This window comes from Dermacentor variabilis, chromosome 5 (genome assembly GCF_050947875.1).
Source record: "Dermacentor variabilis isolate Ectoservices chromosome 5, ASM5094787v1, whole genome shotgun sequence".
Taxonomy (NCBI): domain Eukaryota; kingdom Metazoa; phylum Arthropoda; class Arachnida; order Ixodida; family Ixodidae; genus Dermacentor; species Dermacentor variabilis.
Window position 1 is genome coordinate 54964696 of NC_134572.1, and position 27407 is coordinate 54992102.

A 27407-nucleotide genomic window follows, 5' to 3' on the forward strand; every position below is an offset into this window, starting at 1 on the left:
TAATGCGCTTCTTACCAACCCCTTTCCATTCCAGTGAACTTGCCAGTTATCTAGCATCAACAAGTTCATAGACCAAACCGCCATGACATTTCCCGGGCAACGAGTGCGCGTTTTCTGCTACTCACCGAACATCGCAGTCCCAGCGCCATAGCAGAAATCTTCCTCGAGTATGTGCTTGCTGCATACCCAAGTTGTAGCCGATGGCTGTGTGCCATTTCCAAGTTTTGTAAGCCAGGCTTCACGCAGCTTCTTGTCCTGCGGCTACGTTTGAATAAGGCTGACACCGGGCTCCGTTGCGTACGTCAGGCACTGCGGCACCGAGCAGTAGCCTGCCATGCTGCATACCTCCAAAGGCAGCCACTACCTATTAGTGAGTGCAGTCCTTCAAATGTTGTCGAACAGACACCCAAGGCGGGCAAGCCTCACCACCTAATCAGAACCGCAGTGAAGGTGACTCATTTTCAGCTCGCTTTGGCGCTTCCGAAGCAGCTGACGCGGCTGCTGTATTCACGTGATCCCTCATGCCACGTCACACCGACGGCGACACCAGCTTTTCCAGTCGTGGAACTCTCCCCCAATACTATGCTAGAAACCAGCAGCCTCCACGTCACACACGGCACACGGCAGCGGAGTGACCGAGTCACTCAACCGACATCAGGCACAAAAGGCATCACTAAAAATTCTCGGGGCTAATTCCAAGGCCATTCCGTTGTGCTTCATCAGTGGTCGAAGTGGTGTTCCCCCCACGTTATCAACGCGGTCAACAGCTAGCAGTGAACAGCAGACGATAAGAGTAACACGGAATCGAGCGGACGGAATTCCTACATTATACCAGTCAAGGTGACCATGGCGGCAAGAAGCTGTTGCCTGAAGGGCCACAGAATGCAGAGCATCTGAATTTGACCATTAGCACTACTGATGCATCATAGAGAGCATTGCAGAGATCTTGGGTAAACTGGTAAGCTGACCAGATTGATTGCAACTCCCTTGACGGCGCTAAGAGTCTAATTGAAAAAGAGTTTCAGATTCTCACATTCAATGGCACAAATTCTAGATAAACCTTCTAATGTTTCAAAAACAAGTGCGGACTAGCTGTCGGTCACTGAAATGTGGGCACGAACTTTGTAGGTTTTCTTTACAAAAGATAACACACATTCCGTCTGTTCAATGCTGCAAGTAAATTGGGGAGGTCATTTACCCTAGCCCTTGTATCAGTGTAACATTGTCCCAACTTTTCACTTTCACATGTCCAAGAGCTTTGTTTCCACTATGCTCCTGAGTAGCCCCCCAGTCAACATGAAAGTTGACATACAATATGGACCACAGATTGAGACTATGTGCACGATGCACCAGAGCGAACCAAAGCTCAAAAGTTAACAAGATTTATTTCATATTGAAACACTTGTTAGAAAAAAAAATTGACATGCACAAGAAAGAAACAAAAAAAAATACAGGAGGGACAGGAAATTATCTTATAAAAGATGAAGGAACAGAGCAGAAATAGAAGACATACATGAAGCAAAAGTTGTTACGTCTTTCCCAACCAATCCACAGGCCGATAAACTAAACAGTACTTTTGCAGAATCACAAGTCTCTTTTTGCCCAAGCCGAAAATGAGGCACATTGACAGGAAGTAGGAGGATAAAAGTTTCTGGAGAGAGAAAACAAAAAAAGCAAGGAATGAGCGAGATATGGAACTTGACATGTGAGGGAGAGTGACAGAACAGCCTCATTATAAAAATAATCTGAGTTGTGGTACAAACTCGCTCAGTTCCAATTACATGGTGGCCAGAGAAAGAGAGAGAGAGGCAAACTGCTCCTTTCAGTGGCATCATTTTCTTTTTTCCTTTTCTTTGCCCTCGAGAGTGCCTTCTTTCCATTGCCTTCTCCCAACAACTTGTCTTCAAGATGAGGTGGCAGCAGCGCTGGCAGCATAGTGGTTTGGTGGTGATCGTCGTCACAGTCTTAGGCGGTGGAGGTGGTGAAGAGAAAGGTGCATCTGACGAGGCCGTGGCAGCCCAGACATGCCGAACCCATCATCCACCAGGCTTCTTTTTTCTCCTTGGTGTATGAGTGGTGCTTTATTGGCAGGGTTGGGCAAGGAGCCTCGCTGGGCTTGCCACATGCAGGGTACACCTTTCAGTCCTCCCCCTCAGACTCTGCACACAGCAACAACCAAAACAAATGTCAGCATCTGAGGTGTGCTGTCCATGAAACCAACACTAATCAAACACAAACTCATTGTGCTGCACTCCCTTGGTAGCCAAAAACACTGCAGATTCAAGACCACAACCTCATCAATGTTGTTAAGAGGTAGAAAGACAGCACACATGCAACCATCAGCCATTACGACTTGCCCAACAAATTTGCACCCACCAGGGACTGCCTCCAAAATAGGGTGCAGGCAGCCATGGCTGGGCTAGCGGAATAGACATGTGATTTTTTAGTTTCGCTCGAAGGAAGAAGCAATGACAGTGATAGCAAGCAGCGCTCTGGAGGCTACCAGGCGTCACAGGTATAACAGACGTGACAGCGAGTCCGTATATGGGAAAAGTATGTCACTACTGCATGGTGTGTCTTTGGTGACCAAACACGCCACACACACCAAATGCCCGGACCGCCATGGATGCAAGAGCATTCATACAAAGGAAATTTAAATGTGGCGCGGTCTTGCTGTGCATCATGCCTGATCGCACTTTGTATTTTTACAGTTGCCCCAAAAAGCATGCACCTGTCACCTGGTTGCCCGTTGAGGTGATGTGCAGACAGCAACACCATTTCTTGGCGTTTTCCAACCCTCCTACTTTCAGCTAACACTCAGCGAAGTAGCGTCAGCTCATGCAGGTGCCAGGAAAAAAGCATGATGATGATGATTGTGTGATGTATGTACATTGAATAAATTTCCCGTGGAACACAGAATAAGAACACTTAAGTGTTAAAATTTCAAGGTCCTAAATCAGTGATCTGGTTCCTACAGTTGCTAGAATGGCAATTAGAACTAGCGATTAGAACTGTCTTTTACTTTTAGACCAAATTCAATGTATAATAAACAGTCTTGTTCAGTTAGTCAAGTTGATTTCAAAAGTGCAATTATTTTTTTCCTAGGTCAAATAATTATTGAGATAAAAGTCCACTACTATTTGTGAAGAAAATGGGCAAGGAAATCTGGACAGAAAGCTATAAATATTGCATGAGTGGATAGCTGAATGTTTAATGAGTTTAGTGCTGCAAGCAGTTTTCAAATTTAACAATTGGCAATTTAGCAACTCATCAAACTCTGTGTTTACAGCATGGCTACTAGGGCACAAGAACAACAGGAGAAGTACAGCAAAATATAGAACACGAATCTGCTTGCAGCACTTTAAACTTTACGCATTTAGCTTGATATAGCGAATAGCGAAAAAATATTACAACTCTAGCTGTCCTAGGTCTGAGATATTGTTGCCACAAACAAGCAGGGTGAGTGAAAAGCTTTTGTGAAAATATCAACAAACACACAACTTCATTTATTCAGGAATATCATGAAATACTAGCCTTAACAAGCTAGTATGCCCCCTGGGAGATAGTGACCTTGAGAACTGTTCCCTGCGTGGTGCTTTCTCATGGCTCGATTCTTGTTTTTGACCGATGCACGCTTCTGAGCCGAAGACTTCATTCGCTGCTGGTCTTTCTCATTGCTGTCTTTGCTTACTCTGCTGGGGTTGAGGCTCAGCTCTTCCCAAGTATAGACGGCAAAGCTCCTATGTTACCCGCAGCGAACTTCAGCATTGCTTCTGCCACAGCCACCTCTACAGCGAAGAGTGAGGCATGGCACTTTTTTGGTGGAAGAGAGCAAATCATTGAGTCGAAGCTCTCACTGTTGTTTTGGGCCTTTTCCCGCTGGCAGTTTTCAAGCATTTTCTTATCACTCAAGCACTGATATACAGGGAGCAAGGCCTGGCAGACAGGAGCAGGCAAGTTGCAAGGGTGTTTCAGTGCAAGCTCAACCAGCGCAAGCACCAGGAGTTGGGGCCTGCTGGGCAAAGCGTATGGTTTCCAATGGTATTGTTGGACGTGATGGTACATAGCCATCACTGCCTTGTGCATGCCATACACATCCCCTTTGTGTTTTCGGCATCTATCCATAGCAAGAGCTCAGCTGTGTCATAAGGTCCACTGTAGGCCCACTCTTTCCACCAATTCTCTGAAGGCCCAAGGCTTCGTGCTTCATAACAAGGTTGCACAAAGCTGTGCCCATGCGTTTTTGCAGATGATTCCCGCAATCCACCTTGTTAATCTTTATGGAACCACTCTATGGAGCCACACACCTTTTTCTCTTGGCAAGATGCAAGGTGGCAAGGTGCAAGCGAATGTCTCGATCACTGAGCACAGTAAGGGCGGCCGGCCTTCACTTTCACTTATCCTGACTTCTTGTCAGTGTTTTCTGGCACCGTGCCTGGTGACAGGCCTTCCAATCTTCAAAGGAGGGATTATCTTCCTTGGGACCCCACTCATATGCAGCGCGGAAATTGCTTAGGACAACGTAGTTGATAACAAAACTCGTAAACAGTTCAATCACGGTGCCGAAGTGCGAGGAATGTCTGCGGGTTATCCATGAACCATCATACAACACTGCGATGTTCCCGGAGTTGCTCAGGCACAATATGGAGTAAAGTTCAATCACCTGAAACATAGGGGACTGCTATATAGATGTCCATTTTTGTCTGCATTAAGTATTTTTGTAATTCACCTTTTGCAAAAATAATTTGTAAGCCAATATGCATAATAATCCCTCTGTCTATGTACGCTGTGTAAGTGATATTTACAATGCATAATAAGGTTTGTGATCGTTTTTCCTGTGCTTACTGTGCAGTAAAATGTAAACCGATAGCTTTATAGAATAGGGCTTCGCAAACATTATGACAAAAATCAAGAGCAACTTCCGCGATTATAATTAGGGATGCCAATTGTTACAATTACAATGACAGATGATAATTAGATGGAGGATGCCAATTGTTGTAAATCAAAAACTATAACAGATTGCCACGTCCCCTTTCAGCTCGAAATTCGAATGACAGACAAGCACCCATCAATACTGCTATACACCATGCAATCTACATTAAACATAAAGCACATACTCAAGGGAACATGTGCTCTACACATATTAATGGTGCTGTGAGGTAGCTTAGTGGCTGTTTGCTGTTCAATACGTCACTCAACAAGTTACCCCCCCTTACCAAAGTACCAAAGCAAGCACCCCTTACCTTCCTCGGCATTCTGGAGCCACTCGACGAAGCGCTTCATTTGATCGAGGAACACGCTCTTGCCCTTAGGTGAGTGGGCGCCCTTATACCACTTGAGGATAGAGTCCTCGCTGAGCACATCTGTCTTGTAGAAGAGGATAACAATCTTCTGGAACACCTTCATGAAGTTCATGTTGTCGTAGCAGAACTCCTGGACTTTGACCAGCAGAGCTACCTCTGCACGTGGAGTGGTTGTGAAAGCCTCAAGCAGAGGAGTGTACTGCTTCAGATGCTTCAATGCTTGGTCCGCCACTAGCTCTTCCTTCTTGTTCCAATCCATGCCAGACATCTGGGTCGTCCACAGCTGCACAAAAACAGAGGTAGCACTTCAATAAAACTTAACTCAGGCTGCACACATGTTTTCAGTCATTGTGTGCACAGACTTGCACACTAAACTGGCCACTCTTATGTTTCGGAATGATGACATACCACAACAGGGTGTCAACCATATGCAATGCCCCCAAGTGTCTAAGCACAGTCAGATATATAACTGCATGTAAAAGAACAGTACAGCCCACCCTCGGCTTAAAAGCTTTTCACTCTGCCAATATGAAATTACAACACACATCACTTATGGAGATAGTTTCGCTTTCGCAAGACTCAGCTCCTCCCAGCACCCAACCCCTCTAAGTTGACGCTGATAGTGCTCTTGGCACTGATAATGAGCTTGGCACAGCGCAAAACACACTTGTCTGGAACGCTTTCGGGGCTGTGTCGCAAGAAGGTTCGCGAAAGTGAAACTACTTCCGAAAGGAATCGCCCACGAATACCGCACGCAAGGAAAGGCGTCTCCACCTCAGATATTAAGTGAAGAGAACTTGTTTCTGAATTGTGATTTCTTGAATAAAGGTAGCATTTCTGCTTCCATTCATCTCTCATTACATTCATGGGTTTCTTTTTTTTTTTCGCATGACTAGAAATTAGAACCTCGCATTACAATCATGGTCGATTTACATTCAAGCAAATATGATATAAACGATATTTTGCCTCACGTGGCTCCACTGTAAATGGCGTGCGTATACACTTTGAATTCTGTGGGAAAACAAATGGGGAGTCAGAAAAGACCGCATTATAGCCAGTCCTGCACTATAAGCAGTTACATTATAAGTGGTTTGAGCTGTACAAAGAGGTTCGACTTTCTACAAGCGTCTCCCATTTTGCCCTCATCGAAATGCCGCCGCTACCGTAAGGACTGATCCCGCAACCTTGAGCTCGGCAGTGCAATGCCATAGCCGCTAAGCTAAAGCGGTGGGTCAGACTGCAGCCTGTTGGCATGCCACAGACTATTCTGCCAATCACCCAACCACTCATCTCGCTGGATAAAAAAAGCTTGCTTTTGCTGCACATGTGCCTTGCACAATCTGGGAAGAGCTACTGTTCTACAATGGAAAGGCCACTTACCAGTACAGCCACATCGTGCTCGGGCAGTGAGTACTTAGTCATGTATTCCTTCACGCTCTGGATGATCTCCTTGACTGGTACTTCGTTCTTGAGCATGTTGCTAACCTGCTGCTGGAGGTCCTTCTTGACACTCGATGCCTCCTGTGCTTTCTGAAAAGAAACCCAGAAGATCAACATTGCGTTCTCCCATGGCTCCTGGCTGATTCTGCTACAGTAAAACCTCATTAAACAATATCCGCTTATACAGTAGTTTCATTTTAGAAGTAGTAAAGTCAAATCCCCGACTCGGCAGCCACTGAAAATAATGCGTTTTGTATCCACAAAGTTTACCAGCCTTTTTGAGTACACATCGGTTAACACAGTGTTTCCACTTATCATGATATCACGGTGGTACGGCGACCCGGGAGAACGAGCCTCAGAGTTCGGAATGGCCTCCAAGCGTAAATGCAGAGGGCGCTTAGAAAGGTGAAGCCATATCAACCCCAACATCATTTCAGCGCAGTGCCAGTGTCGGAGAGAGTTTTGGCCTGTGTTGTGGCGTCGTGCAAGCTACGACAAAAACCAGGTGCTTGACATAGAAGAAAAATTGGACATTGTTCGTGCTATCGAACATGGAACGCAAGAGGGATGTACCATTGACTACGGTGTGTGGCATTTCGAATGCGAAGAAGTTGCTCGGCAGTGCTGCTGTGACCGCGAAAATACGTCGGCTACGAGGTTTGACTTTTTGAGGTGCGACTTTTTGCAATCATTACTTCAGTTATTGCTGTAGTGATGCCTAATGACAGCGATGAGGACGATGCGGAAAGCGAAAGTAGGGGCGATTCAGGTCCAACAGTGGCAGTTCCCATGAGCTGAGACAAGGCGAAAAGTTTGCCTATGCAAGTTTGTATCTGCCGCCATTACCACGGAACGTGTCTGACTGTGTGCTGACTGCGAAAGGAGAGCGTCGCAAGTTGGCGCAGCATGCTACAAGATGGCACCAGCTGCTTCGCATCTGCATCACCAGCGAGCGTCCAGAGAGACCAAAAAAAGAAAAAAGAAAGGCGAGAAGAAAATCATGCCTGCGCTCCCTTTCTACAATTTCACTCTCTTCATCAGCGAGCGCGGAAATGCGCCACAGAAGCAGAGGTAGGTGCGTCAACAAAGCAAAAAGCTGTGTAAGAAAGCTGAAAATTTTGCAAAGTACGCACTTGCGCAGTCAATGATATCCACGATTCTGAAAACCGCGAGCGCCACCATCACGAAGGCCAGAACCAGTAAACATGCTGATCAATGAAAATGGCAGGCTTTCTGTGCCAGGGTGAAACCACCTATGTGTGGAACGAACACGGTCGCAGCCACTGACATTACTGAACTCTGGGAGGATGTCACTGCTGGCAATAAAGTAGATGGTGCCTCAAGTGAAGAGTTTCCGAGTCGGATAGTGCTGCCTCTTTCTGCAAAGAAGCTCCGACGGGGCAATAGTGGCAACACAGACTGTGGCATGGTGCGACGACAGCAGCGGCAGAGAAAACGATACTGACAGTGGCCAGTCCTTGACACCGACCCCAATTTTCACGCACGGTTCACTGTCACCTATAGAGTCGCTCACTGTTTTCATGCATGCCAAATTATAGATGCCAGTGTTCGCACAGCCACTGGACGCAATGCACACCGTGGTTGTGAACCTGAAATTTCCGCGAAAGCAAGTGCACATGACTATTTCAGTGTGCCTAACGCTTGACACGCTGTTTTAGAGGTACCGTATATATATATATATATATATATATATATATATATATATATATACACACACATTGAAGCAAAGAAGTCAACATAAAAATTATAAGGCACAAAACTTCCGTTTTATTTAGTGGTGCTGCCAGACTCATCACTTGCTCATTCGTTTGAGCTGTTTGAACTCTTGTCTGAAGACGACTGCTTTTAACTGGCTGCGTCCCACATGTCATCCTCAGTGCCGTCCAAGGAGTTGCTAATGCAACACTTCTTGAATGCCTGCACCACGATATCACCAGGCAGCGAGCGCCAAGCCTGCGACACCCATGTGACCACAGTGGCGGGAGGCGCAGCCGGCCGGTTGGGGTCGTCGGGTTGTCGCCGACCATCCACTGATTATATTGCTCACGGACGCTGTCTTTAAAGGGCTTGTTGAGCACGACGTCCAGTGGCTGAAGTGTTGACGTCATGCGTCCCGGAATGACGGCGAGTTCTGTCCGGTCGCGGAGTGCCTGCTTCACACCTGCGGTCAAGTGCCCACGAAAGGCATCCAAGACGAGCATGCTCGGACACCGCAGGAGTGCGCCGGGTCGCCGATTCCAGACTGTCTTAATCCAATTGAGCATGAGGGCCTCGTCCATATAGCCCTTTTCATTCACGCGAATGACATCCCGCGGGAAAGCCTCTTTCGGCAGCGTCTTCCTCTTTAATATTATGTATGGGGGCAGCTTTCTACCGTCTGCAGCACACGCGAGCATCACCGTGAAGCGCGAATGCTCGTTCCCCGTAGAAAGAAGCTTGACTTCTTTTGCGCCGCGTTCGCACACTGTGGTGGGCGACGGCATGTCGAACCACACCGGCGTTTCATCAGCGTTGCCGATCTGTCCCAACATGTAGCCATGCTGCTGCCGGAGACGGATAACATAGCGCTAGAATTCGACCAGCTTGTCCTCGTATGCCTCTGGCAGCTTCTGGCAGATTGATGTGCACCGTCGAAGTGCGAATCCCTTGCGTCGCATGAAGCGACGAACCCAATAAATGGAGCCCTTGAATTGTTCCTTGGGCAGTCCGGATTCTCGGGCGATCTCAATAGCTTTGATGCGGATTAGTTCTGCTGTCACTGCCAAAGATCTGGCACGATGCTCGCGGACGAAATCCGCCACCCTGTCTTCGAGCTCCGGGTGCACTGCGCCATAGAATAAAGAACCGCGCGGCACCCGCGAGTTGGGCCGCATCGGTCACCAAGGGGGCGGCGATAACGATGCGGATGCCGAAAGGTCTGCGCTCCTACATGTTGCCAGACGACTATTCATGTTGTGCCAAGGGCCGGTATATAAGTCGAGGGGGGAACTTTTAGCAATATTTTTTTGAAAAAACCTCTGCCTATATTCCGCACTATACGGTATAAATAAATGTTTCATTTTCACCTGAGCTATGCTGGACCAACACCGGACTGCATGAACTTTTCAATTAACTCGTAAAACGGAACTATCCTCGGACATTAATCTAGCTGTGCGCTCTGCGCTTTTCATTTATTAGTGTCTCCTTCGTGCATTCTACAATGTTGTTGCACGCGCTCTCTTGGGTGGGGTGGGGGTAGGGAGGGGGGTATGTAACTTAGTATAGGGGACTTTGAAAGCAGAGAAAGATCAAGATTAAAGGCAGTGTTTGGAAGACCATGTTTGGATACGTCCGCAACCTCCTGTACATGTCTCTCTCTCTCTCACTCAAACACACACACGCACACTGAGAGTTAATATCTGCGGGAAATTTTGCCCTCGTTGGCGTAATCATGCTAACATGCTAACGTTTGTTTAGTATTGCTGCGGAGCGCGCGCGCGTCCGAGCAGCCCGGTTGCGCGCAGCGCTGCTAGCGCTGCGTGGTTTCGCGAGAAATGTAAACAAGAGAGGAGAGCTGGCCCGATAGGCGGAGCAACGCCAACTTCCGGCTTCTCTTTAGAGTGACGTCAGGACCTCCCCTGAGTTTCCTTCCTCCATGAGTTGACCCGCCCAACAAACCATGCGGTGACCGTAATCACAGTGATGATAGAGCATTTTTCATGAATGGCCACCTAGTGGCGGCCTCTCGAACTGGCGTGCGGCTTCTTGCAGCCAGTTCAATAGCCAAGCCCGGCCAAGCCCGGTCAAAACTCGTCAAAAGCCAAAATGGCGGTTGGAGCGCGTTGCCTACTTTAGCCCAGGCGGGTTCGGGTTGCGACGCATCATGCGGGAACGTTTTCACAGCTACTACGTAACAGCGGGGTTCCTTATACATTGGATCCTATGGAAGCTATGCCGGGACCGGATGAAAGCGACGTAGCAGCCAGGAAAACGCAGCAGTGAGGAACCTAACAGCGGGGTTCTACTGCACTAAGTGTCAGACCCAGTATACGTCAATGCAAGCTGATAAAACTGTGCCGCAGCCAAGGCCACTGGTCGTACCTGGTAGTCCAGCAGCTGGGAGACGCCGTGTGCCTTGAACGTAGCTGTGAAATTTTCCGGACTCCTCTTGCTCACAGGAAAGAACTCCTGCAAACCAAAGGATACACCAAATCAGCACCCCTGATATGAAACCATGCACACTGTGGAGTCTAAGTGCCTTAAGTACAAAGAGCACAGTGGCCAATCTAAAGGGCCAACTTAAAATGGCATTTATTGCTCCATTTATACAAGAACGCCAGTTGGCCAAACTACAGGAAAAATGAAACGCTGAGCAATCGAGGAGGTTCAACTTCTGCATTATGTATTAGATGTTCTACTACTGAATGTACCATGGAAGGCGTCGTCCCGCCACCACTTAGGAAAACAAAGGTGCTAGAGACCAAAAAATTGCGGAAAAATCAATTTTTTTTTTGATATCTCATTTTTTGGATTCTATGGCGACTGATGCATTATGGAAATTTGGACACATCTTGGATCAATATTTGAGTCATAAAAGTGTGCAAAAAACAACCTTTTACCGCGACGCGTGGCTGCCATTTTAAGTTTGGTCACAGCAATCCTAGTCTTGTCTGATAGAGCCACTCTTTAGTTTTCACTGTCACTGCTACTCCACACACTGAATGGCTACGAAGAAAAAGCCCGCAATAAAGTTATCCCACTGCGCAATTCCATTTGTCGACTGAGGCATCGACCATAGCATGCCATGCCACTGGTGAATTGCTGTCCTGCTCTGGCATGCAAAACTCGGCTTGCAACAATGTCAAACTCAGTTTGCAGCAAAGCAGAAGTTCAACTAACAAAAGTGTGCCAGAAGCACACACTTAAACTTTCGGAAGTTCCCAGTAACTTTGGAAGACATTGACAACAGTTAGATACCTGTGCTGAGGGCTGCCAAAGCCTTCCCCTGCGACTTCGGAATAGGCTTAGAAGATGGAAGCAGTTTTGGCAGCGGCCCTGTTTGGCAGACATTCCAACATGCCTGCTGCAGCCTACTGCCGATTTGCAGAAGGTGGAGGAGGCTCAAGAAAAACTGCAAGATTGCTTCAATGCCGACTACCAAGCGAGGCTCAAGTTTTTCTCGCTACCACTGAGGCAACCGCGGCTGGCTCTGATGAGGTGGAGACATGCTTTTTTATTGTAAGCCTCGATTCCATAAATGCTCTGCTGTCTTGTGCAAAGTGCCAGGTGTGTGGTGGCAATGTCACGGTGAGCAAAGCTAAACGTGGCAAGATGTGGCCATGGTTGCAACATGAAATTCAAACTGACAGAGTAGACCTTGTCATATTAAACGGTCAGCCAATACATGGGTTTTAATGGGGGTTGGGTGGGGGAATCTTCGAGACCTTTAAACCGCAATTACAGATTAAGCATGTAGGTATTAAGGAGGTTTGACTGTACATGTTTTCTTGCATTGTTTGTCTTTCCAGAACATATGAATGAGGTTCTACGGTATATCTGGAAATAATTGGCCTACAGAAAAAGTAATTGCATTTTTTGAAATCAGCAGGAAGAGCAACCAGATTGCCCATTTCAAATGGCACAGCCACATGGCGCTACCAATATGTGACAGTTTTTGCCTACCTTGAGCAGTCATTATTTGCCGCTTGGTGAGAAAAGTGCAGCAAAAACAGATCCACATGGAACGAAACAGACTTCATTATGGCGCTTGAGATGGCGGCTGCAGCGTGGGCTGCCACACATTCAGCTGTGATTGAATGATTGTCCGAGAATATGCATCCCTTGCTTTGTAATGCTGGTTTCAATGCCACCCAACAGGCCATAGAATTTCATCCAATAATTACTAGAGGGAACTCTGGCGGTGCAATTGTTCAGCCACCAAGAGAATGATGGGTAGTACGTAGATTTGTCTCATCTTCATGTTTGTGCATTCAGGCGTTCTTGTGGCTTGGTTTCTTATGCTTTATCTGCCTTCACAGCCCTAAATTTCAGAACAATCTGTACTTTTCTAAGTGCAGAAGACTCTGCGAACATGCACAATCTCTGCTAATTGCAGCTGTTAAGCCCGTCAAGGCGGCAAAAGCAAAAAGCGCCAAGCATCTCAACGTGCTGCCTTGCTCACGAGAAAGTATGAGGGCGTTCTACGCCACTTGTCAATAATGTCTCCGTGGCGCATCGGTTTCGATGGCAGGCTTTCGTGCTAGAGGTCCCGTGTTCGAAACCCGCTGTCAGAGAATATTATTATTGTTTGTTTATTACACAGTACATGTTGAAAATGAGGAGTTTACAAATTCACGAAGTCGTTTGAAGACAAAAGGGCGAAGCTTAGGCAAATCCATTTATTACCCATCACTCTCATGCAGTCCCACTTGCAGCTCCCGTAGACACTAGCACCAGAGTTCCCTCTAGTAGTTCCCTCTATGCAGCAGGCATTGCGTGTGGATTTGGTGTCACCAGAAGCAGATTTGCATGAAGGGGCCGCAATCTTGGTCAATTGCTTTTGGAGATATGAGATACGATAACTTTCACGCTCGGCAGCGGATGTGAAAGCTATGGACGACAGCATGTGCTAGAGAAAAGCTGCTGCGTGCATGGAATGCTGATGCTTTGCATCCAGTGCCAAGTTACGCAAAATCCTGCGAAAGTGATCATCTCTCTGAAAGCGATAGACCGAGAATAACATTCAATGGCATTGCCGCTGCCACCGCTGCCTGACACATGGGGCACACTGTACCGTTGGCAACACAGTTCTAAACCCTAGGGCAAGGCTTGCCAATGTAGGCTAACGGAATTGCCAGTTAACATTCATTTTACTACAGATGTCATATTTGTGCTGCCTCATTTTGCAACAACGAAACTGTCATGAAAGCGAATATTTCTCACTTTCCCCACAGATTTTGTTATTGCAGTGTCTAACTGATTTTTTCTTATAGTCCTGTGGAAGACGTACTGCACAAAGTACCAACTCAATACATAAAAAACTTATCGAAACCACGGTGCCCCCCCCCCCCCCCGTAGGTGCATGCATGAGCACTAGATCTAGCCCCAAGAGTGTTGGCCAGCGCCATTCGATGAACAGTTGTGACCGAAAATGGCGCATTTTCATTTTCTCCCCCCCCCCCCTCCAAAACCCAACACTACCAATGGTTGGAATTGCCTACACACCATGAGGCGCGAATCGAATCCCGCCTTCCAAAAACCAACACTACCAATGGTTGGAATTGCCTACACACCATGAGGCGCGAATCGAATCCCGCCTTGCGCAGCACAGCCCACAGGGTGGACGGGTCCCGCTCATCCAACCAAGTCTGGAGCACATCCAGCAGGCACTGCAGGGCCAGGCCGTCCTTGACCAGGTGGTCCTGCAGGGCGCTCTGCAGCACCGAGGCGGAAACCTGACCCCCCGCTATCAGCACCGCAAGCACTCGTGCCAGCTTCTGCCGGTTCTCGGCGCTGAACCCTTTGAGGAACATCAACACCTTCTTGAACTCCTCCTCCAGGGTCTTCTCAAGGTACTTGTAACGCCGTATCAGCTTGGTGATCAGCTGTGCATAGCTGCGAAGGACCTCCATGTTGTTGGGTGCCGAAAAGACACATGTGTCTGTCTGTGATGGCTTGGCTGTGTCCAAATCCACGATCAGGGTACCCCCGGGTGCTGCATGATAGGCAAGTCATCTTACAGACCAATCTACAGAGTACAGTAGAACCCAGTTAAAACAAACAGGCTTACGCACAAAAATAGTTCTGATATTAAATAATTCTACATGCCCAATTTGACTATAATGAACTTCAAGCTTGAAGTGTTCAAATACTGAATAGTAGATTTAGAATTGAATTGAATAAAAAAAACAATATCGAATAAGACAAAATGCTTCACAAAATTTAATGCTTACAAATTTCGGTCAAGAAAATACGGTGTTGCACATGCTTGGGAGCCTCCTAGCATTGTATAACAAGAAAGTAGCAAAGCTATCAGTAACTTAGGTACATAGAAATCAAGATATACAGTATGATCTACTTTTGTTAAAGGGAACATCAAATTAATATCACAGCTCAGTTGTAGCCTATGAAGATGTGGAAAATATCTTTTTTTAGTCGAACAGAATCGAGTGACTTTTTTTCTTTTGAAACTAATGAATTAGTGACGTTTTACTGAATAACAATGAGCTCAGTTTCATAGTGGATCTGTGTTTTGTCGAAACCTTTTACTTATTGCATAGAAAATGTTACTTCCCAGTTTTCCAGTTTACTTTCCAGTAACACCTCGTAAAACTGTACCGGCTTAAACAGTAGTTTCGTTTTAAATGTAGTAAAGCGAAATCCCAGACTCAGCAGCCATTGAACATAATGCGTTCTGTATCTGCATAAACAGTACCAGCTTAACGCGTATGTATATGCTAACAAGTAGCGTTTCCACTTTTCATCGTCAAATCACAGCAGTACGGTGGCCCTGCAGAACGAGCCTCAGAGATTGGAACGGCCTCCAAACGCAAAACCCAGATGGTTCTTGGAAGAGTCAAGCCACATCACCATCAGCATCCTTTCGGCGCCATGCCAGAGTCTGAGCGCTGTGGCCGTGTTGTGGTGTCATGCAAGCCAGGACAAAAACCGGGTGCTCCGCATAGAAGAAAAATTGGACATCATTTGTGCTGTCGAACGTGGCACGAAGTCTATGCTGGCACGTCGGAGAAATCTACTGTTGACTGCAGTGTGTGGAATTTCGAATGCGAAGGAGAAGTTGCTTGGCAATGCTGCTTCGACCGTGAAAATACCGCAGCTACGAGGTTAAACTTTTTGCCATCGTTGCCTCTGTTATTGCCAAAGTATCGACTAACGACAGTGATGACAACGACACGGAAAGAGACCGCACGGGCAATTCAAGCCCAACAGTGGCAGATGTTGTGCATTACCTTAGCCTCATGCAGGTGTTTGCCAAGAAGAGGGGACTGGTGGAAAAGCTAGCTCGCAGCTTGAGCAAGTTTGAGGCCGCTTTCGTCGCTGTTAGCCTGCCGCGGCATCAAACGAAAATAACATACCTTTGTCGCGCGAAGTGAATAAATACTGTATGTTTTCTGCCCTTTTATCACACTCTCTAGTACTTCCGTTTTTGACAGGTAAGTGGGCATCTCACAGTATTTCGGTTAAGTAGTACGGCCGTTCATTACACACTTTTGCCAAGCTCCGGCCAATCATGGCTTAACAAGGTTTCACTGTATCCTAACTTTATGGCAAATGGGTTATCGTAAGGCCACTCTGCACCATATGAAAGGACCACGCATCATGTAAATTCATCGTTCTGCCTGTAGCCAGCGCTTACGATAAAGAGCAGGCACCGTGTCATTGTCAGGTTCGGTGTGATTTGCCGCCTGGTCAAAGATTCTGAAATCAAGAAAGGAACAGCAAGTTCGCGCGACACTCGCCACATATTCAACATGATTTGCGTGCTGTGGGGAGCACTCGCCTCCATTTCCTCCCGCGTACCCGCGGCGACCCGTTCGCACGTGGCGACGGGTCGTGCCGGCGTAGACAGCGGAGAGAGGCACTACGTCGCACGTGGCGACGGGTCGCGCCGGCGTAGACGGGGGGGAGAGGCACTACGCGCCCTCCCTCTCTTCGTCGCTCGGATGACGCGCGTACTCTTCTCCTGCGCGGCTCACGGGAAAGGGAAACTATCCGGCGGGCGAGGAGGACTTCCCCTCGCAAAAAGGTAAAAAGGCATAAAAGCGCGCTACCGGGAGGGACTCGCTCTCTTGGGACGCAGACACCTTGGACCGCCTGGACGACAGCACCTGCCGCATCCCGTGAGTGACCTCGTTTGTCTGACCCACCCAGGCAACGAGGCAAGCCTTTTCCTTCTTTTACTGAGAGGACATCCCTCTGCGAGTGTTTGCTATTGCTAATAGTAATAAACGTTGTTACCGTTGACACCGCTGGTTGCCTTATTCGTCCGAACCTGGCGTAGCCGCGATTCCCGCGCGACGGGTTGGGAGTACCACGAAGCGACTGCGTGGGGCTAGATCCGGAGCTCGCCTTCAGCCCTAGCCGCACGCAGAGTGGAACCCCCACATTTGGCGCCCAACGTGGGGCTCTTGGGGCATCGGACGATAGTTTTAACAGTTTGCTTCGTTCGAGACCTTTGTTTGAACCGAAGCGTAGGCCTAGCGTGAATTTTGATCGCTAGCGTCGGCGGCGTGCTTTCTTGAGCGAGGTGATGGTGGCGGTAGTGTGTTTGAACATGTCAACATGCTAAGCCTTTTCGCAAGTGTTTTTTCTTAATGGCATTCGTCGGTACGAGAGCCACGTGGTCTGCATCCTGGGAGAGCGAGGCTGAGCGCCCGCAGAGCAGTGGCAAGCCTGAAGCGAGTGAGTACGGAAGCCTCGTGGGTGATCCGAATTTCTTATGTAAATAGCTTCTTCTATCTCTTTGACTTTGATGAAGTCGCGGCTCTGGGAGCCGGGTGGCCGCGGGCCACGGGTGCCACTACGGGCTGACTGGTATTGCGGCCTGGCACCGGGCGCTCCGACACCGTCTGGGACGGTGGGCGCCCTCAACTCGGATGCTTTGTGCACCGAGCGGAGTAGGACCACCTCACAGAGCTAACGTCTCCTCGCGGCTGCCTGATTTGCGCCCATTTTGGGTGTTGTTTTTGGATGCCGGTTGTTGTCAGGGTAGCGACGCTTTAGGCCTAAGGCTTTACGAAGCTGCCTGTCGCACGTGGAGGGACACAACCTGGTGGACCGTGGCGTTGAGGTGTTGCAATTCGCTTCCCTCATTCTATTTAGCCTCGCACGAACTGAAATTACTCGTTCGACTCAAGAAAGCGAGCTTCGTTCACGTGAACTTAGCATCTGAGTAGCTGCCCGATCTTTTGCTAGCCGAGTTGAACATCGTACCACGTGGGCGATGCGCATGCATAATTCCTCTCCCTTGCACTACTTTAGTGTTTGCCGAGTGTGTTGAGTTTACGCAGCGTGATTGGAGTCACCCCTGGTTTGCCGTCACCTGCACATCGTCTGCTGCTGCCCCGGACTACGATCGAGCCACCCCGGGCGATGGTGATGCTGTGGCCAGTTCGGCGCGGCGACTTCGGCGGCCTCCTGCATCCAGCTCACAACCCTCGGTGGCGGACAAAAGAGCCGGCGGTCACCGACAGCTACGGCGGCTCTTCCCAGCAGGGCGCGTCGGCGCGAGCGACGCTTGTTCGTACCGACTACTGCGTCGTCGTCTCCGGAGTCCTGGCCTGGCATCGTGCCGTCGAGTCTGTAAAGCTGCCGCTGTGACCGGCGGACGCCAGCGGTGCACCCAAGGACAATGTCGGCTCGCATGCTATGGACAGCGTGCGGACATTTCTTCGGCGCGACCACTGTTTAATGTTCTACCTTGTTTGCGAAGCACAGTTTGATGTTAGACCGTGTCACATGTCTCGCCGGAATATGCAGTGATTTAAGGTTGGGGGGATGTGGAGATGCGTCTCTCACGCCTCCCCTGAGATCTAGTTTTCCCGCATGGCTCGTCTCCTGCAGGGCGGCTTCGCCCGCCGCTTGGCCTGGCGGTCGGGTGGTACAAGCGCGGTGCGAGAGATGGCGCGAGCGTCGCGCCGCTGCGGGGTTACTCGGGCGTCGGGAGACAAGGCGCTCGGGCTGTTGGGTTTGAGACAGCAAGCGGGACGGCCGTGCCTCACGTGCAGCGACCCTCTTCCCCGGCGGGTCGGCGCGCGGCGGGGACGTCTCCCGCGTGCGCGCCGACCCATGCTTCTGCGAGACCGCCTCGCGTGGCCGCCCTCGAACGCGCCACGATTCGCGTGACCATACACGCGAACGACCAGGCCTTGGGATCCAGCATGGGGCGAACATATTCGCTCGCTTCCGGTCGCGGTGAGTCAGACTTCTAGATTTGTCGCGCGCCCATCGGCATGTTTTGTGGATAGCAGCTCGGCTAGCAGGCACTGATCTATGAAAGGTGCAATAAATGCCATTGTGATTGTTTGCACTACTGTGTTGTCGTTCCTTTGTCCCAAGAGTACGGGTGTGAGAGACCCCACAGTGCATATGCCTGGCTAATTGGCCGGATCTTCGCATATGCTTTGCACTTCATGAAATATGCGCTGCTTTTCTTGCCGTTCCCTCTGTCTGCGCCGCTTTATCATTTCGATCAGTCCTGTCAACTCTCACAAATCTAGTACCGATAGAGGTGGACCAGCCCGACATGGCGCTGGACCAGGCCGACATGAGGGGATATATTGCAGTGAAGCATACCAAAAATGGAAGGAGGCCACTGTCACAGGGCAGAACACTGTTGATACATTTTTCAAAGGACCATGGAAAAATAATTTAACAGCTGGGAAAACGTAAAAGTGAGGATGGTCACTAATTGTCACAGCAATGTCAGAAACAGCTCTGAAAGGCTGTCAGCACAGCTAGACATCTCAGTGCTCATACTATGACTGGGGACGGCACATGCATGCATGTACAGTTTACCCTTTAACCCCAAATAATTTAGAGAAAAACATTCCAAGTTCCCAGAATTTTTATGGTGTCATAACATATGCTATGTCATTCAAATTCTGAAAATACATTACTTGACTGGTTCCTGGTCACAACTAAAATTTTTTTTAAAATAAGCTGCTTTGAAGGCAGCTTTCTATCAACGCCGATCGTAACTCGTCTTTGACAGTGGGGGGAGCACATGGGCTGAACAAGTGACTCATCACTGGTGATACTGGTACAACTTCCCATGATGAGTAGATTTCAGGACTGGGCATTAAAGGGACACTAAAGACAAATGTGGAGTTAAGGCCGCCCCACATTCAGCGTTTTCCCGGCGTTTTCTGGCGTTTTGTCACCCGGCGTCGCTCGGCGTCGACGCTGAGGCTGGCGCCAAGCCAAAACGTCGTGCTCAAGGGACACCAGATCTCGCCGCCGCCGTCGGAAGCGGCTCGACAGCGCCGACCAATCAGCGCGTGGCAGGGCGTGGCCGCGCTGCTGGCAACTCTTGCAAGAAACTTCCGCAGATTCGCAGTTCGCGCCGCCATTGCTGTTTGTTTGGTTGCTTCAATCATGCTACCGGCGAACATCGATAACGAGCTTCTTATAGCCATTGTAGAAGCAAGGCCGATATTGTGGCAGACCAAACACAAGGAACACAAGAATCGTGTTAAAAAAAACGTTTTGTGGATTGAAGTCGCCGCCATCGTCCTGCCGGGTGTACCAAATGAGAAGCAGGAGCTTCTTTTTTAGCAGCAAAAGCTGCTGCCTTCTTTCCATGATGTGGCGTATGGCGTCTAGCAATAAAAAGCACCTACTTCCCCCTCTATCATAGAATAAAGAACCCTCGATGCTCAGCTTCGCACGCCGACGCGCCGACCGCTCGTGATGTTCACGCCGATATTGCTGCCAGTTTTCTGAAGCTTAGCCTTGTGTAATTTTTCTACACAGCCCTGAATATTTTATTTAGCGTAAAACTATGCAAAAGGCATAAGTATTGCATTGAAGAATACTTATGACAGCTCTTTTCATTGATATTACACAATTAGCTTAGGAGGTATCTGGTAAAATAAATCTGGTCACATTGTGCGACGCTGCGCTGGCGCTGGTCCGCGTGCCGCTCGTGTGGCTGGACGCCCTCTCTGGCGCCGTTCATGCGACCACGCCGGGAGACGCAACGCCAAAAAACGCCGGTAGAAACGCTGAATGTGGGGCGGCCTTTAAGCTAAAGTGACAGTTTAGTGCTAGAGATATCCAAGGTGTCAACAATATTGCAAACAGAGCTTTAGCAATTGAGAAAATGAGGTAAATGCAGGACATGATTAGAGACTCCCCGGGACATTCAAGTACTATCCTGATGACGAAGCCATTCCACATAATTCTGTCACTGCAGTACTCAACGACTCATAATATTACAAGACAAAAAAATTCTACTTGTTCAGTTCTATCTTATATTTGAAAAACAAACTCATTGAGTTTGGAACTGTGAAAGTAAATTGCAATCCTGAGAGGTCCTACTCCTCCTTTTCATCTGTAAAAAGAAAAAACTAAGGGAATTGAAGCCTTGCAGTGAACAAGAGAGTGCCAGCCACAAACAAGCACATGCTATATTGGCCTGTTTTCGATTCACTAAATAATGGACAAGCGCTAGCAAAATAAGAGGCTAGCTCTTGCAACTCTTGACAATGACGCAGGCGGTCAGGTTTTTTCTCCACTTTGCACCGCCCGCCCGCACTTTGGCGTTTCAGTAGTTTTGAAATAGTGTAGTGCTGTGCTGCCTTTGCCGACTCGCAAAAGTCACAAACTGTGAGTAGCAGAGAACGCTGTGTCCACGTGATGTAGAGTGATTCCCGAACAGTCCACGCCACTTGGACATGGGCAGCTGCAGCAGCAAATCCAGCACTATGCCTTGGCTCGGTTTTTCCATGGCCGCACGTTCGCGCTTTGTGCAGAAAATCATAGCGCCATATGTCGGGCACCGCTTGTACTCACTGACGGCAGTAAAGGGCAGTGATAGTGTATGCAACGTCACCACACCCCAATTGGGGGCAAGCGATTTGAATTGCTTTGATTTGGTGCCTAATAGGTTAAGGTATGCAGCCTCTTCAGACAATTTTCTCCAATACTGGGCCTCTTCGATTTTCGGTGTTCTGGCAGCCCACTGGCAGCCAGCTAGTTCAGGTCCTGATAGGAAGTTGCGTCGGCTGGAATCCCAAGAAAACCCGGACCTGCCCGAAGTTTGCAAAATCGAAAGCCGGGACAGCTGACCAAATGTAACCATGCTACCAGCATGGCAGCGCCCAGTGAGTCCGGCGCGCGCTCGGCATAGTCGGCCCATTTATGCGTTCCCAGCTTGAAAATATATAGTTGCATTCAGGGATACAATCCCTTTCACGGGACTTGGCACAGGACACGCTATGGGCCAACCTCACCTTGCGCAGCGCAACAAATGGCTTCCAACGCGTCCGATGACAAGACGCGAAATCGCACGATTGTATACTCGAAAGCGATAGCGCAAAGATCCGTGCTCACAGCTATCATGTTACCCACCCGCGACATTGATGTGTTTGCATTATGCCATCACTTCACAAGACGCAAAAAAGCAGGTTATCGGGTATGTCTCATACGCATAAAATTTTGTGCCGACCTGCTTGGGCTTCGATTTTAGAAAGTTTTTTGTGGCTGATGGGGCTTCTCATTTTGACCCTAAGGAGCTGGGGACGTGGCTGGCGCATGGAAAATGCACACCGCCTGTAACCAGTGAAATGTTTCACACGAAAAATAACATTGGTCGCGATCATGAGAGCAAGAAGCCAATGTACGTGTTTCTAATTTACGTGTGCCTATTACTCAATCAGTGCATTCTCAGATCAACGGCCTGCAGTTCGAATACATATCGGTTTCGAGCTGGCACCCAAGCATACGACAGAGAGACGGGGCGAACACGGGCTAGCTGCAAAGCCTGCGCTAACTGCCGAAAAAGAAGATATATACATAAGCGAGATAGGTAAAAAGGAACGCCCCCAGAGGAAGACGAACCCAAAATGTATCGCAATGTGTGAATGAGCGTCTACAACTTGCATGGAACACGATGCAGATAACGTGCACGCATGAGAGCACGGCACGCTGATCACCGCCGTGAAGAAGCCTTCAGGGGACACACATACATACACAGACAAAAGCTTCTAACGATTCACCACTGTTCGTATCACACCACTTCGCAATGTGGAACGGAGCTTTAGCACCTAAAAGATAACGCTAAAAGTAAGGAAATCTGAAGATGACCATAGATAGTCGGCTGAGCGAGGTAAGTTTAAGTCCTCAAGCGCCCGCGTTGCAATCCGTGAAGTGTCCGCAATGACGGCGGCGAGCGCCCATCGCCTCTTTTAGTCGTCTGCTAGCCAGAGAACTTTCAGAGAGCAGCCAGACCAAAATCGTCCTGGCAGGATCTGGCAGCCTGCGGGTAGCCAGAACCGTCCAGCCCAAGCAAAATGAACGCCCGGTGGAAGTGCGTGGCGCGGTGGGCGGAGCAACCCAAGAAAAACGAAGACACACTGGCTGGCTCTGGCAGCCTGCGGGTAGCCAGAAGTGGAAAACCAAAGAAGCCCACTAAGTAATGGCAACATAATACATGGGAGTCAATGGGATTTCAGTAGCAACCAGGAAAACGCAACAGGGAGGAACGTATTAACAGGGTTCCATTGTATGTAATAATTATCAACTCATGCATGCACCCAAAGTCTCCTGCCACAGTATGAGCACTGATATGCCTTATAACTGTACTGCCAAACCTTCAGAGCTATCTGGGACGTGCCTGGGGTGATTTGAGCCCTTAGGGGCAGTAAAAGGCATGCATTCATTTTTTTTAGACTGCCCAATTTTCCAGACATTTTCAAGGGCAATAGGAAGTCCGAGAAATCCGACTAAAGGTTAAACTACACGTACACGTTGAAGGCCCCTCGCCTTCGCTCAGGGGGTCCGCGAGCCGCGACCAGCACGACAAAGGACCAAAGGCGCAAGGAACAAAGACCGCTTTAATTTACGATAGAATGTAACTCAAAATTACCGCAGCCTCGCGGCCAATAGCAGAAAAGAACAAGGCAAAGAAGCAAAGCAGCAAAAAGCAGCAAAAGCAAAGAAGCAAGCAGCAAAACAGCGAGGCAACAAAATATGCAAGCCAAAGGGAGCGACGAAAGAATGGCCGCTACAAACCATCAACCAACACAATCTTTCGGGCGATAACAGGATGCATAAAGCGCAGAAAGCAAGCAAGCACCGAATCAGGCGCGCAGATGGTCCCAAAAACGAACAACAAGAGCACTCTTTCATGCAGACACAATACAAAGACGCTTTTCCCCCTGCTCTGCAGCACGCTCGGAAAGAAACCTAGACGGGCCACGCCCCACCAGCGCCTCCCCAGGCCCGCGCCCCGCAAACAGCCCCGAGTGCCGTCTCAGCTGCCTTCTTATCGGGCAGCCGCCTTCCCGGCATTCCCCGCGCGAGTTCTCACGATACGCGATCGGTGCGCATGCTCCATGCGACGAGTGCCGCTGTGGCGCGCGTTTCAAAGGCCTCCCCCGTGTGCGCTGCAGGGAGGACCCAAGGGCCCGACACTCCCCCCCGTACAAGACCGGACACCCGCCTGGGTGTCCAACAACACTATGCAACAACAGCACCATGCATCGTCCTAGTCCAGTACATCACTGCTGTTGCGAAGCAAAATGTCCGGGGCAGTTGGCACGCGATGGGCTGGAATGGTATCTGGCGTCGTTCGGAGCTCCACGTGACGGCTCCAATTGGCATGCGCTTTAGGGGTGCGCTCTTTCTGAGACGATGCACTTTTCGCTCAACTGACGCTAGCGCACATCGGTCGCCTCGGTGAGAGCTTGACGTGAAAGCTTGCACCCGTGCGCCTCACGCATGCGTAGATGAAGCAGGACAGATCGTATGCATCGAAGCGCAAAGTGAGCACAGATACCCAATGTTTATGCACAATAAGAAATAGCACTGTGACATGGCGCCACCCATGGCTCCTGCTTCAGCATGAATTCTCGTGATGGCTATGTCCTCACTCGCATTGATCGCCACGAACGATTGAAACAAGTTTTCACTTTCTCTAAACTCACCTGAAGTGTTAGTTATGACAACACAGCTCATCTAACTTGAGACCGTTCTGCAATCCGGCACCCCTAGGCCTAACAAGATGCATTTGCATAGCAACAACAGGATTATGGTTGCTAGAGGAGTAGGTGTGCCAACTGACCTACAGAGAAAGACATACATGACAGACCCGTTTGGAACATAGTTCGCCACTTCTCCGCATCATGACGCAAAAGTGTAGCTGCACTCAGTATATCCGCTCTCAGCGGCGCATGTCATCTGGTACTTGTAACAGATGGCATGTAACGAAAATAAAGCATGCAAAGTGAAAAACTGTCATCCATAGCCGTCAGTTTGTGCAATAAGTAGATACAGGTCTCTTATTGCATGTTTGCAAGTTGCTAAAATACGTTGAAGCTTCTACGACGAAAAGGTGAGCGGCATGTTTAGTGGTAGCTATCTGATGGCGAATAAGCGGAGCCTGCACCAAATAGTGGCAGTACAGTAAAAGCTCATTAATTCGGATTTTACGGGACTGGGAAAAATGTCTGAATTATCCGAATGCCGAATTGACAAATGAAGCGGAAAAACAACATTAAAATCAAATTGGAGAAGCATACCTTTATTTACTGAAGTATTTTGCAATAGTCTGCTTTTTCGCGCAGATTCCGGCTGACATCACAATTTTTCTTAACTCTTCCAAATGGCTCACAGCCAGCAAACTGTCGGAAGTGCTGAGGCAAACGTCCTTCTATATCAAAAGCGCCTCCGTGACTTCTCGTGAGGTGCGATGAGGTTGCAGCTGCACCTCCTCGCATGACTCTTCGTTTGAATCATGGTCTTCCTGGACGCCCGTAACATCATTAATAATTTCTTCATCAGTCAGGAGACTAGTCGTGGTGACACAATCATCAATTGCGATGTAGTCCTGAAGGTTCACATCTGTGGGAAGGACAGCATCGAAGGTAGGGTAGTCATCGGTGGACTCTGCTGACACCTCGTCGGCTACTGCCACATGCTCGGGCCTCACAAAATGGCTGTGCCGAAAACAGTTGGCGATGACTTGCAGAGGTGTATTTTTCCACATGTGGGCGATGATGCAAGTCCAATTCATACAGCTTTCCAACTTCTTTGCATAAGAACATTCACTGTAGCAGGTGCTTTCGGTACTTCAACTTGTAGTGAGTGATACCCTGGTCCATCGGCTGAAGGGCACATGTAGTGTTGGGCGGCAAAGAAACTACCTTGACGCTCTTCAGTTCTACTGTACAGTTATGTGCACTTCAGTTGTCAACAACAATTATCTTGTGGTCCTTAGATGTGAAGTGTCAGTCTAACTGCTGCAGCCAGCCTCGAAAAATGTCCGAGGCCATCCAAGCGTTCCCGTTCGCTCTGTACTCGAAAGGAACGCTTTTGATGTTTTAAAAACTTGGCTTATGCGCCTTCCCAATGATAACAAGTGGCGAGCGCTCCGTGCCAGTCATAATGGCAGCAAGAAGCATAGTTGTCCTTTGTTTGCACTTCTTGCCACCAATGCACGGGTCACCTTTTAAAGTCACCGTCTTGTCGGGCAGAGCTCTATAAAATGGAGCAGTTTCGTCTGCATTGAACAGGTCTCTTAGTTCATATACGGCGATGTGCTCAAGCAGCTTCACATTTTTCTACTGGGCGGTCACACCTTCGTCAATGCTGGCCTTATCGCTGCACATGCTTCTGAAGACGAGTTCGTGTCTCTTCCGAAACCTCGCGAACCACCCTCCTTAAGCTCTGAATTCAATGTTCATCATTGCAGCATATTTCTCACCTTGTGCCATGATGAGAGGTCCACTCAAAAGCAGATGCACGTTGCGACAGTCAGTAACCCACTGGAGCAAAGCTCCTTCGAGCTGGGGATGAGCTGCGGTTTGCAACCACTTTCTTGATGCATGAAACTTCTCGCTTTCGAAGGCTTGCAGAATCTGTTGTTCATTTTTCATGTATGTTCCCAATGTGCTCCGCTTCATGTTGTGCTTGGTCGTAACGTGCTGTCGCGATTCGACGTTCTTCAAAGCCTGCAAAATTTCCACCTTAGTCGCCAAGTTATTGGCTTTGTACTTCTGCCGCTTTGCCGGCGTTGCCATCACTGTAGCACACAATGGTGGTGGCATGCAAAACATGGTCACAACGAAAAAAGAAAACGCCGCAAGAAGAGATGATGCCACCTCGACAACCCAAGGGAAAATGGCATCGAAGGCGCAGTGGAGCGAAGAAAGAAGACACCGACGTTCGGTGACGCTGCGACTGCCCCCACTAATTGAAAACAATGGCGATGCCTCTCGGGTTTCGGTTTCACTCCAGTGGTGCCAGCGCTGCTTTACCACACTTTTGTGTAGCGGTAGCCATCGGCATTTGTCCGAATTAAGTGGTGTGGGGCCAAATTCTGATGAATAAACGAAGGTTTGGTACCATAGACTAACATGCACTTGGGCCGGGACCAATAGAGCCGTCCGAATTATCCAAATTTCCTAATTAACGGGTGTAGAATTAATGAGCTTTCACTGCAGTTCTGCTTCACAGAAAATCAGCAAGCACGCTTATTTCTTTGCCCTGAACTATAAATCACAGGGGCCTAAAGCAGCATCGTGCTTAGTGCTGACAAGAGCAGCAGCGGACGCCACCTACGGGCGAAAAAAGCTTCTAGGAACAGTTCTTCACATGCGATTTCACTCATGTTGTGGATTAAGAAATATTGCCAAAGACGCAGTAATATGGTGCTTCGACTCATGTCCATAGAATGATGCCAGAGAAAACAAAATTTTTTTGGGACTGATCACACAATGTGATCATGAGTGCGAAACCGGGAGAGATCAGAGCAACAAGTTGTGAATGAACCATGCGCAAATCACTACATTAAGATTTCTGTGCCAGTGCTTGCAGAGCTTGTCATGGCATATGTGCTGCGTCATGCTTGATCACTGGATTTGGAAGTGGAAGGTTCCACGGATGCTGAATTTTCTCTTTGAGCAAAATCAGTTTTTAACA

At 48.7% G+C, this 27407-nt stretch overlaps 1 protein-coding gene across 1 annotated transcript in view; it reads right to left on the minus strand.

Moving 5' to 3' along the window:
- Positions 1-1366: 1366 nt before the first annotated feature.
- The window catches only part of kra (basic leucine zipper and W2 domain-containing protein kra), a 30341-nt gene continuing 4300 nt past the window's right edge, over positions 1367-27407 (minus strand). The window contains exons 4-8 of the mRNA XM_075692524.1: positions 14036-14457; positions 10845-10931; positions 6684-6833; positions 5244-5586; positions 1367-2159 (exon numbers count right to left, since the gene is read on the minus strand). Coding sequence (XP_075548639.1) covers positions 2140-2159; positions 5244-5586; positions 6684-6833; positions 10845-10931; positions 14036-14457 — 1022 coding nt within the window. The 3' untranslated portion in view covers positions 1367-2139. The remainder of the gene's footprint in view (positions 2160-5243; positions 5587-6683; positions 6834-10844; positions 10932-14035; positions 14458-27407) is intronic.